Source organism: Tupaia chinensis, unplaced genomic scaffold (genome assembly GCF_000334495.1).
Source record: "Tupaia chinensis unplaced genomic scaffold, TupChi_1.0 Scaffold000335_1, whole genome shotgun sequence".
Taxonomy (NCBI): Eukaryota; Metazoa; Chordata; class Mammalia; order Scandentia; family Tupaiidae; genus Tupaia; species Tupaia belangeri.
In genome coordinates this window covers 2,195,368-2,206,493 of record NW_006159829.1, presented here as the reverse complement: position 1 = coordinate 2,206,493, position 11,126 = coordinate 2,195,368, and the positions used below count along the sequence as shown (strand labels likewise).

The window sequence follows — 11,126 nt, the reverse complement described above, 5'->3', positions numbered from 1 at the left end:
CGGGCCCGCCCGCCATGGCGGAGGTCGGCCGGCAGCACCTGTTGCTGCCTTCGCGGCTGTTGGAGCTGTGCGCGCTGCTGGGCGCCCCCCCAGACTGCCTCCGCTGCCTGGAGCAGGTAAGGGCGGGCGGGGAAACTGAGGCGGAGCACCGGCTTAGCCGGGGAGCGGGGCCAGGCCTCACGTGCATCCCAAGTGGGTGTCCCAGTGCCCGGCGGGGCTGGCGCGTGCTTTCCACAGCTGTGCCCCGGCCCTCCGCGCCCCAGGCGTTCCCGACCTTGCGCGGGCGGGTGCATCCCAGCCAGACTGCCTGGAGCAGGTAAGGGCGGGCGGGGAAACTGAGGCGGAGCACCGGCTTAGCCGGGGAGCGGGGCCAGGCCTCACGTGCATCCCAAGTGGGTGTCCCAGTGCCCGGCGGGGCTGGCGCGTGCTTTCCACAGCTGTGCCCCGGCCCTCCGCGCCCCAGGCGTTCCCGACCTTGCGCGGGCGGGTGCATCCCAGCCAGAACACCCGACTGCCCTGGGCCGGGACCCCGCACGCCTACTTGGGTGAGGCAGGGAGCCTGAGGCCAGCGCGGGTGCCTTTAGCCTGCCGGGTGCGGAGACCAGCAACTGTTCACCCAGTGATGCCGAATGGGGCGCTCCTTCCCTCCCCTCCCCAAGACAGAGCCTCTGGGGACGAGGCCAGCTGGGGTTTACACCTAGTGATTATCGTGATGCAAAAGAGCTTGAGTCGAGTCGGTTGGAGTGTTTCCTCCCTGAGTGAGTCCTTTTCCCTCCCTGGACTTTTTCTTCAGGGTACCCCCACCTCAGCAAAGTGCTAAGATGTGGAGAGCGGCACAAACCCGCCAGGCGGAGCCTCCCAGAGTGCACGGTCCACTGGACCGAATCCCCGTCATTACACAGTGAAGTTACTTGACTCGTGGCACAAGCATGTCTTGTCTGCCGGGTAGTGAGTTCTGTTCTAGGCATGGATTGAGAGTTTAGACTGAGCTCTAGCCTCTGGCTTTGCATGTTGTGCATGACAGATTCCAGCTGTCTTCCGTGCTTGTGGCAACTGGCCCCTCCGTCTGTGCACCCTAGCAGCCAGTGACCAGTTAGTTCATTTCTCTTTCTCTTTGGGAAAGCAGCAATTTTGGGGATTCTCTGTTTGTTTTTTTTCCTCATGTCTTGGTTTCTTCATCTGGGAGGCTGGCATTCTCCTGAACCTTCTGTGGCGCTTTTTCCATTGGCCCAGGGCATCTGCAAAACTGTGTCTATGTCATTTTCCCTAGGGATTTACCCACCCTGCTAGCCCTGTTCTGCCCTGCGGATGCCGGGGCAGACTTTTCATCTCTTCCCTTATGCCAACACTGCAGAGAGGCATTTGAGCATTTAGATAATGTGTACAGGCCAGTCCTTGGCGTGGTGGTTAAAGCATATGGATCCCACATGGCCAACCGCACAGTTCGAATCCTGGACATGGTGGCTTGAAAACCATGTTGGGTACGTGTGCCCAAAACCCCTGGAGGAGAATTGAGAAGGGATTGTAGTGTAGTTATCCCCCTTGGGCTCCTTTCTCACTTTTTGTCCCTCTCCTTCTACAAGTGCATGCACCCGCTAGCAAATAAACTAATAAAATAGGGACACCTGACCAGCCAGGGAAAATGAAGAATGTAGGGCCGAATGGATGTCATAAAAAGTGAAATATTATTCAGACTTGCTGGAAGAACGTTGGGGTTTCTACTGCTGGGCTGCAAGGAAGTGCCAGCTCTGACTTGAGCAAAGGGTGTCATTCTGTACATTAGTGATTCTGCGTGTCCCTGCCACCTCGCATGCTTCTGGACTCCCAGCTGTCAGGGTACCCTCTGGATTTTTGCCTCCTGCACCCTCGCCAGTCGACTTGAGTTTCTGCAGCAGCTCTAACTGGCCGATGATGTGCCTGTTTCTTCAGATAGTTTCGGTTGTGGTCCTCGTAGCGGTTCCCTCTCTGGCTCGAGACCATTGCAACATCTCTGTTGGCTGCTCAGTGTGAGATGTGTCTTTTGAGAGCAGGATGAATCAGCCGGAATATTTACAGAGGTACTTTCCTGAGCTCAACAGGATGCAGTGCTGTCCGAGGGCAAGTGAGAAGTGTGGGCAGTTTGCTGCTCTGCATTTGAACTTTTGTCCTCTGATGCTGCGGGGGGTGGGGGGCGTTGCAAAGGGTGGAGAGAAAAATACTCAAGGATTAGGAAAAACAGAGTTTTCCTAGGAGATGGGCTACACTTCCTGGAGAGAGATACTTTTCTTTTTGGAGAGGCTTTTGCTATAGGGCATGTGCACTTTGCCAGAAAGACAGACAGAGAAAGAGAGACAGAAAGCGAGAAATCACCTCCCAGGGGGGATGGCCATGCCGCAATCCGTTCTCCTCTCAGGATCTTGGGCATGCATGCACACGCCCGTCATGAGTTTAAGCCACCAGGTCCGGGACTTGAACTGCGATCAACTACATGGGAGTCCAGCAGCATAGCCATTATGCTAACTGCTGGTCCCGAGATCTACTTTTAAGTCAACATCAGTGTTAACAATTAGCCAAACTTAAACGGTTTTATTTTTGTAGCAGTTCTTCAAATGTTCAAGACTTTTTTTGTTTGTTTGTTTGGTTTTTTTTTTGGTGCTCTACACAATCAGAAATTTCTCTAGTAACGAATTATAGAAACGATCCCTGAAAGTATTATCTTAAGACTTTTTTAAAAAGTATACTTATGTATTTATTCAGAGAGAGGGAGACGGGCATCCCAGCAGGGCCTTGCTGCGATCCATCCCAGCTTCAGCCCGCCCGGATCGCTGGTATGCTTGCCTGGCCCACGAGGGAGTCTGCAGTCCACACGCCTCGCTGTGTGGGGCCGGCTGTATCACCCTGTACCACCCACTGGCCCTGTCCAAGACTTTTAAATTAACCATTAAAAAGTTTACTTTTCCTAGTCGCCGCTTCTCTTTGGTTCAGGCATTCCTGTTGACACATGCACACAGAAGCCCAGAGGTATGAGAAGTGTCAGCTTCGTGTCGCAGTGAGTGCAGGGCCTCCGTTTTTGCTGTGTCTTACCTGAAGGGCAGTGTTTGTTTCTTTGGGAATGGTGACAAAGCTTTCAGGAATGTTGGTTACTGAGGTGAGTCCTCTCTCCCTCCACTTCTTGGCTGTACAGATCCTCATTGCTGGCTGCTGTGGAGACTAGACATGCGGTGTGGAGGGATCCACAGTAAACCCATTACAGAGCGGTGGACGGTGCTCAGAGAGCCTCCCTGGCAAGGTCCCCACAGGGTGCATGTGCGAAGGTACACTTGAGGGCTCTGGTGGAGAGCATCCCGCCTTTCGATTTCTGGAGCACGACTCTTCAACAGAACTTTCTGGATGAGTGCAGTCCGGTCTGTGTGCACTGAGCACAACCGTACCGGCCATGTATGGCCCCCGAGCGCGTGACGTGGGCTGGCGCAGCCGAGGGACTGGGCGGCAGGCTGCCTTCATGTAGATGTGGGTTCCTGCGGCCACCTTTGGCCGGCGGGGGCCCCCCTGTGCCTGCCGCTGCTGTGGGGGCACCACCGTCTGGGGGGCCATGGCCTGGCTTGCCGGAGAGGGCGGCTGGGCCCCAGGCAGCAGACTGCGTGGCTCTTTTCCTGGACTTGGCGTGCCCAGATCCCCAAAGGAGAGAGATGGAGAAGGGATTGAGGCAGGACTGTCCCCCACGGGGTGCTTTCTCGCTGGTCCTTTTTCTGTCTCTCTCTCCCAGAGAAATGGAGGAGGGGTCTGAGTGGTCACACCCATGGGGGTGCTTTCTCCCTCTGTCTCTGTCGTTCCGGCAAGATCACATGCATGCCAGCTGGCCAGAAAGCCCCGTCACTGAGGGAATGGCAGAGTGTACTGGTGTGGGTGTGGCGACCAGTCCGCTGAAGGCCAGGCCAAGTGTGCTAAGGGCACCCCATGCCAGGAGTGGAGGGGAAGGTCACCTGAGAGTCTGCTTTTGTGCTAAATGGGGTGTTGCAGGGGAAGGCAGCACACTGTGCCTCACCCCACCCCCCCAGGGCAGGCAGCACAGTCCCACTGCCAGGGCAGGGCTGCCCCAGGAGATGGTGGGCGGGGTGGGGGTCCTGGGAGGGCTGCCCCAGGAGAGGGTGGGCAGGAGGGGGTCCTGGGAGAGCCGCCCCAGGAGAGGGTGGGCAGGAGGTGGTCCTGGGAGGGCTCTTCATCCTGGCTGCAGAGTGGGAAGGAACCTCCCCATGGGCACGAGTCCCAGCCCCGAGCAGCGGAGTGCACAGGAGAGCGCAGGCTGCTTGGAAACCCTGAGCCTGAGGACACCGCGATGCCCCGTAGGAAGGCAGTGGGAGACAGTCCGAACAGTCCGGGACAGAACAGGAGGCTGAGCTGGGGCTGTCTGCAGGGAGTATGGAGGGAACCATGGGGGTGACCAGACCAGGGCCAAGCAGAAAGGAGAAGAGGGTCTGCAGGGGCGGGGCCGCCGCAGTCAGGGGAGGGGACAGAGTGGGGGCACTGCAGGAGAAGGAGCCAGTGCCGGCGCTGCTCTTGGCACTGTGGCTCCGTCAGCACGTAGCTCTAGCACGGCCTGCCTCTCTGCCCGGGCCGTCTTCACCCTTCTCACGGTGGAAACATGCAGTCTAGCCGTCCCTTTGAGGAAGGAGCGACGAGCAGGTTGTCGCAGGGCATGGGCTCCGAACCAGCAGTTTTGGTCTGCCCGAGAGGAGGTTCCGGAGGGCGTGTCATGGACCTGCCGGCAGATCCCTTTCATGTTGGGATGTGACAGGTTTCCAAACCGCTGTCAGATTCCCCACGTCCGGTTTGGGCCCCACTGCAGTAAGTCTTCCCCACGGGTAAGACATTGCCAGCTGGATTGTACCCTGCAGTGCTCCCGTAACCGCGCTAGGATGAGGCAGCACTTACGGGCTGGGCACTGTCACCGGGTAAGTCCCCACGAGTGCAGAAGCTCCGCTTTAGGGACTGCTGATCGCTGGACTTTACTTATTTTTTATAGTTTTTGGGCTGCTATAGGGTGCGTGTTCTCACTGGAGGAGCTGAGACCAGCCTGGCCGCAGTGCTCGGCCCTAGCGTGCGGCGGGACTGCGCCAGTGCTGCTGCTAGGCGGGAGGGGACAGGAGACCCTGCACGTGGTCCTGAGCTCACTGTGGGCAAGAATGGAAAGAGAAAAGGTTAAAAACGAAATAAAGCTTTGCCAGGTGAATGTTTAAGAGAGTCCGGGCCAAGATCCCCGTATGTATCGACTCCAAAGGACCTTCTGGTTGGCAGAGGACGGCGTTTCCCGCCTGCTCCAGCCGGCTCCCTGCCGGTTCTGTCGTCCTAGACAGGCTGTGCCTGCAGACTGAGGGCAAGGCTGTGCTCGAGGTGTTTGACGGTACAGGGAGCCCTTCCCTGGGTCTGTGCCCTCCCCCTCGGCTCCCTCGTCTCTGCACTTGCTCCTCAAAAGGGAAGCTCAGATGGATAAAGGAAGATTCTGCCAGAAGTTCAGGCAGAGCTGGGATTTGAACTCACGGCTTTCGATCACAGCACCAGACTCTGAACTGCGGTGCTTTATGTGGAGGGCGGCAGTTGCTGCTGTCCATATTTTACAGCGGGGGGTGGGGGCGGCTCTGGGAGTTGACGTGACGTGCTGGAACGCAGGGCCTGTGAAGTCCTGAGAGAGATCCCCGAGGCAGCCCTTCCTGTCAGGAGCCTCGGTGGGAAAGCCTCTCGAGCCAGCACCCGAAAGGACAGCACCTGCCACCTCGGGCGGGGGCCCAGGGGAGACCGGGTGATCGGCGAAGGCTCAGGTGGGAGCGACAGCATGGGTTGAGCTGACACTATGGCAGTAACGCCCACGTCTTCCTCTGTAGGTGGCCCAGAGAAAGGGGGGCCAGCAGCCTCCTTCTCTTGTTCCGGAGGTCCTGTCTGTCTTCGTGCCACCGTTCGTCAGCAGAGAGGACAGTCAGATGGCTGCCAGCCATGCCACCCTGGGTAAAACCAGAAGGCGCTCCTTCAGGAAGAAGAGAGAGAAGCCCAAGTCGGAGCAGTGGGAGGGGCCCCCTGGGGACCCCAAAGTGCTGGATTCCGAGGATGTCAACGTCCCGGGCGGCGTGGACCTCCTGGCCCTGCCCCAGCTGTGCTTCCCAGGTACGGGCAGAGCCAGGCGGCTGGGCTTTCTCACCCGGAATGCCATACTAGGGAGAGGGGGCACGAGTGACCCCTCCCGGCCTCTCGTGTTGGACCGTGGATTGTGTGTCGTGAATCTTGGGAATTCTAAGCTAACGGGAAATTTAAGTCATTTACTGTAGTCCCTGGAGGAGAGGCTGCCTGGGCGCTGGGCCTGCAAAGGCGTCGCACTGTGACTCAGTGTGGACTTGGAGCAGTGGCAGGCTGTTACAGAGCCCATGGATGTGCGGCGCTTCCCCACCCCGTTTCCGTCTCATGGGGATGAGGACACAGGCTTACCTTCAGTGTCCGTGCAGCTCCCGAGCAGAGAAACGTGAAAATGGCTGGTGCGGGGATTCAACCTGGGGACAGGGCCCAAGTCCATCCCTAGTCCCCAAGGAGAACTATATGCAGGGAGTGTACATGGGGTGGGCGGGGCGCGAGCCGCTGTGCCCGGGAGGCTCTGCACAGGCGTGCCAGAGGGCGTCTGCTCTGAGCTCTGTGCTATCCCTTGCTCAGCCCCGAGCTCTCTGGGCACAGAGGGGCTGAGAAGGGGTGGCTGCTAGGGGTGGAGCGGAGTGACCGGGAGCTGACACACTGAATGTCAAGGTGCGCGTGGATCCTGGGGGGCTGGTTCTGAATGATGTCAGAACATGGCCTGACGATGAATACCACAGGGCTGATGTGACTCCCTCCTCTGCCCACCCGCAGGGGGCATGTGCGTGTCCTCGGAGCCCAAGGAAGACCGTGTGCACTTCCTGGTGCTGACCGATGTCTGTGGGGACAGGACCTATGGCGTGGTGGCCCAGTACTACCGACCCTTGCACGTAGGTACTCCCGTTTCTGCCTCTGAGGTGGGCGCTTGTATCGCTTCTGCTGAAACCCATGGAACAGGGCTTGCTCTGAGGCCTGGGGCTAAGGCAGCTGGATCCTACGTGGCTGACTGCACAGTTCGAGTCCCAGACCTGGTGCCTTGAGAAGCATGGTTGGGTGTAGGTGCATGTGTACCCAAAATCCCAAAAAGAGGGAGGGAGGAGAGGGATTGTAGGGTGACCATCCCCATGGGGAGTGCCTTCTCCCCCTCCCTCTCTCTCTGTCTCTCTCTGGTGAGTGCACATGCACTCTAGCCATTAAAAAACCCAACTACGTATAACCTAGCATTCACCATTTCAGCTGTGCAAGGGGAGCTGTTGGGTGACAGTAACACACTCACGACGCTGTGCAGCCACTCCCACGGTCTCCTTCCAGAGCGTTCCTGTCACCTCCTGACCCCCACACCTGCTAGCCTTGGCTCCCCACTTCCCCTCTGCAGCTCCTGTCCACGCTGTCTCTGTGAACGTGTCTGTCCTGGAGGGTCCCTGCCGTCGAGTCACAGATGTGGCTTGTGCGCTGACTCCTTTCGCGTAGCCGATGACTTCAGAGGGGTCCACATCATGGCGTGGCCAGTCCTTCCCGTGGCTGCGTGACCCTGTGTGGGGCTAGGCCACACTGTCCCCTCACCCTGACCGACTACTGTGGGTTGCTCCCACTTGGCCTCTTGTGTGAGTTCTTGGGTTCCGACCTGTGAACGCGGGCCAGTACGCTCTGCCTGAGCCAGGCTGTGGTGCTCCTGCAGGGGATGTACCCAGTGGTGCATGTGACCTGCTGCATGCTTCCCGCAGCCAGCGGGGAGCCTCGAGCCTCAGGGCACCCAAGCCCCAGCCCGAAGGCGGGGAGAGGGGCAGCTGCCTAGATGGCGTGCTCCTGCCCGCCACAGACGGGGCAGCTCTTTCTGCTCAGGCAGAGTCGTGTTCACAGGTACTGCAGTGTAGACATGCCCGTCATGGATTCTGTCCCTCTGTACATGGTGGGCCCCAGCGCCCCTTGTGACCGCACAGGAGCAGAATGTACACTCGCCCCTGGGATCCATGACACCAGCGGCTCCAGGATGTGCACAGCCACTGCCCCGCCATTGCCCTGGTCCATGCCTCAGTGTGCTCCAGTCATGCATTCCTTCTGGTCCCGATGGCGCTACTCCTCACCTCTGTCCCCAGCACCAAGGAGGCCCTGCAGACCCCGCCTGGAAGCCCCGCTGCCAGCGCCTTGGCCTCCAAACCTGCGTGGAGTGTGCATGAGTGTTGGCGGGGTGGCTCCCCCGCCATCCTGCCTGCCTTGAAGTGCCCACGGGTGGCGATGGCGCTGGGCCGGGCGGTGCCACGTGGTGACGGGCGGCTGTCTCTGCAGGATGAGCACTGCTTCTACAACGGCAGAGCACACTGGGAGCCGTCCTGGCCGGCCGCCGGCGCCGGCTGCTTCGTGCCCTTCGCGGTGTGTGTGGTCTCCAGGTTCCCCTACTACAACGCCCTCAAGGACTGCCTGTCCTGGTGAGTCGGGTCGGGCGGGGGGCCTGATCGCGGGCGTTGGCCCTGGTCGGCGTGGGCCGATTGGAGCGTGGCAGTGACCACTCGCTCGAAAGCCCGGGTCTCCAGACCGTGATAACGGGTGAAAACTGTAGGCAGAAGGAGGCTAAAGCCAAGCTGTTGGGAGTAGAATGATGGGGATTTGTTTGTTTGTTTGTTTGTTTTAAAGAGACTTGGGGGCCGGCATGTGTTGTGACCAAGGGCCTGGACTCCCACCGGCCAGCTGTGGTTCAAGTTCTGGACCCGGTGGTTTGCTTTCTCACTTCTCCCCTTCCCCCACCGTCTGTCTGTATGTCTCTCTCTGGTGAGCGCATAGCCCTACAGCAAAATTTTAAAAATGGTATTAATAATAAATAAAATTAAATAGATAATTCTTTCTTTTTTTAAAGAATTTTGCTAAATAGAGGTTTTTGCTATAGGATGTGTGTGCTCGCCAGAAAGACAGAGAGAGAAAGAAAGACAGAAAGCTAGAACTCACCCCTCCCCGGGGATGGCCATGCCGCAGTCCCTTCTCTTGGGATTTTGGACATGCATGCACACGTGCTTGGTGTGAGTTTTAAGCCGCTGGGTCTAGGACTTGAACTGTGGTCGACAATGTGTGAGTCCAGCGACCTAATCATTATACCGCCTGCTGGTCCCGACCATGTTCTTTCAGTTTCATGAGGTTATTCCTGGAGTTTGTGCTTGTCTGATGATGGCTGGGGAGGAGGGAGTTGAAGCCTCCCGTGGCCTCACGCTGGAGGCCGCTTCTGGAGACTTGCTGAGCTCAGCCCCGAGACGGGTTCTCTCTAAGGCAGCCATTCGAGACCGCCCACCTGGGCCAGCCTGGGGGGGGAGCTGGAATGGACGTCGAGTGAAGGACCTTCACGTTTAAATCCTAGCACTTTATCGCCCTAGCTTTGAAAGGATTACTGGGTTTGGGACACAGCTTGGGTCTAACCTCCATCTTACTGCCATTTACATAAAATATCTTTATATATTTTTAAAATAATTATTTATTTATTAATAATTTTATTTATTATTATGATTTAATTTGCTATAGGGCACACACGCTCATAGAGAGAGAGGCGGAAAGTGAGAGAGCAAGCCACCAGGTCTGGGACTCGAACCTAAGTCAGCCATGTGGGAGTCCAGCGCTTTAACCACCACGTCATCTGCTGGTCCTTGTATTACTAAGACCCAGCTTGGTCTTAGCCAGTGGCGAGTGAATTGAACACACGGACATTTGTCCAATACGTGTCTGCCCGCGCCCGGAGGGTGCCAGAGTGCTGAAGCAGGACACGGTCCCTCTATTTAGTAACTGATAATGAGCTTCTAAACTCACCTCTTCCACAAAGTGAGGGTGGTCATTGCACGTCACGCCGTGAAACAAGTGGTGAGGGCTGGCAGAGTCCACCGTTGGCAGCCAGGCAGCAGCAAGGTGGCGTTGTCTACACTGCCTGGTTTTGTGATGTGTGTTTATTCGGTAGTTGGTATTTTCTACAAGTGTCTTCCTCTTAGATGTTAATGAAAACATATTTAACTCTAAAAAGTTCCTTTTTATGCTTCTTAGGTTCTCTGTCTTTTTCAGCAGTCAGTCCTACATCATCAAACTAGAAAATAAAGCTACAGAGCAACAAACAGCAGAAGTTCAGGGCCAGTAGGTGGCGTGGTGGTTAAGGCACTGGACTCCCTCATGACTGCCATGGTTTGAGTCCTGGACCTGATGGCTTTCCTTCTCACTTTCCCTTTATCTCTCTCTCTCTTTCTCTGGTGAGCTCATGTGCCCTATAATAAATTTAAAAATAATAATAAAAAATAAAATAAATAATTTAAAAAATGAAATTCAGAGTGTACTCTGTCCATATGAATTTGTATTTTAAACAATCTGTTTTTCTGCTAGAGTGATAATATGTGAGATACACCTCTATTTGCACAGAGATTGAGGAAGAACGTATTAAATTATGTTTGGGGAAGTAGGTTATGGGCAGATTTATTTTTTCTTTTAAAAACACTCTTCCGGGGGTGGCATGTGGTGTGGTGGTTAAGGGAGCAGGACTCCCACATGACTGACCACGGATTGAATCCTGGATCTGGCGGCTTGCTTTCTCATGTTCTCTCTCTCTCTCTCCCTCCCATTCTGGTCAAATAAAAATAAGTAGATAAATAAATAAATAAAAGTTAAATAATTCTTTAAAAAATGTTTAAGGGATCAACAGAGGGCCTAATGGTTACATTGCTGGACTCACACGTAGTCAACTGTGGTTCGAGACTGGGACCTGGTGGCTTAAACCTCACGCCCAAAATCCCAAGAAGAGAACAAAGGAGAAGGGATTGCGGCATGGCCATCCCTCCTGGGGGGTGATTTCTTGCTTTCTGCCTCTCTGGCAAGTGCACGCTCCCTATAGCAAAAAAATCTCTCTTAAAAAAAAATAAGGGGGAACCAACAGTTAGTGAAATGGCTGTGTCGCTGGACTCCCACGTAGTCGACCCTGGTTTGGGTCCCGGGCCCGGTGGCTTAAATCTCACGCCGGGCGCGTGTGCGTGCGTGCCCAAGATCCCGAGAGGAGAATGGAGGAGAAGGGATTGCGGCGT

General features: G+C 56.3%; 1 protein-coding gene across 3 annotated transcripts in view; it reads left to right on the top strand.

Annotated features, from left to right (window-relative positions):
• The first annotated feature begins 1 nt into the window (after position 1).
• Positions 2–11,126, top strand: part of DENND3 (DENN domain containing 3) — a 47,255-nt gene continuing 36,130 nt past the window's right edge. For 2 of the 3 annotated variants that reach the window (XM_006152110.3, XM_027773306.1), the window contains exons 1-4: positions 8–116; positions 5,859–6,135; positions 6,865–6,980; positions 8,377–8,516. In XM_006152110.3, coding sequence (XP_006152172.1) covers positions 15–116; positions 5,859–6,135; positions 6,865–6,980; positions 8,377–8,516 — 635 coding nt within the window. In that variant the 5' untranslated portion in view covers positions 8–14. Of the gene's footprint in view, positions 117–3,163; positions 3,294–5,858; positions 6,136–6,864; positions 6,981–8,376; positions 8,517–11,126 lie in introns of all 3 variants that reach the window. The other variant, XM_006152111.3, reaches the window with a different exon arrangement.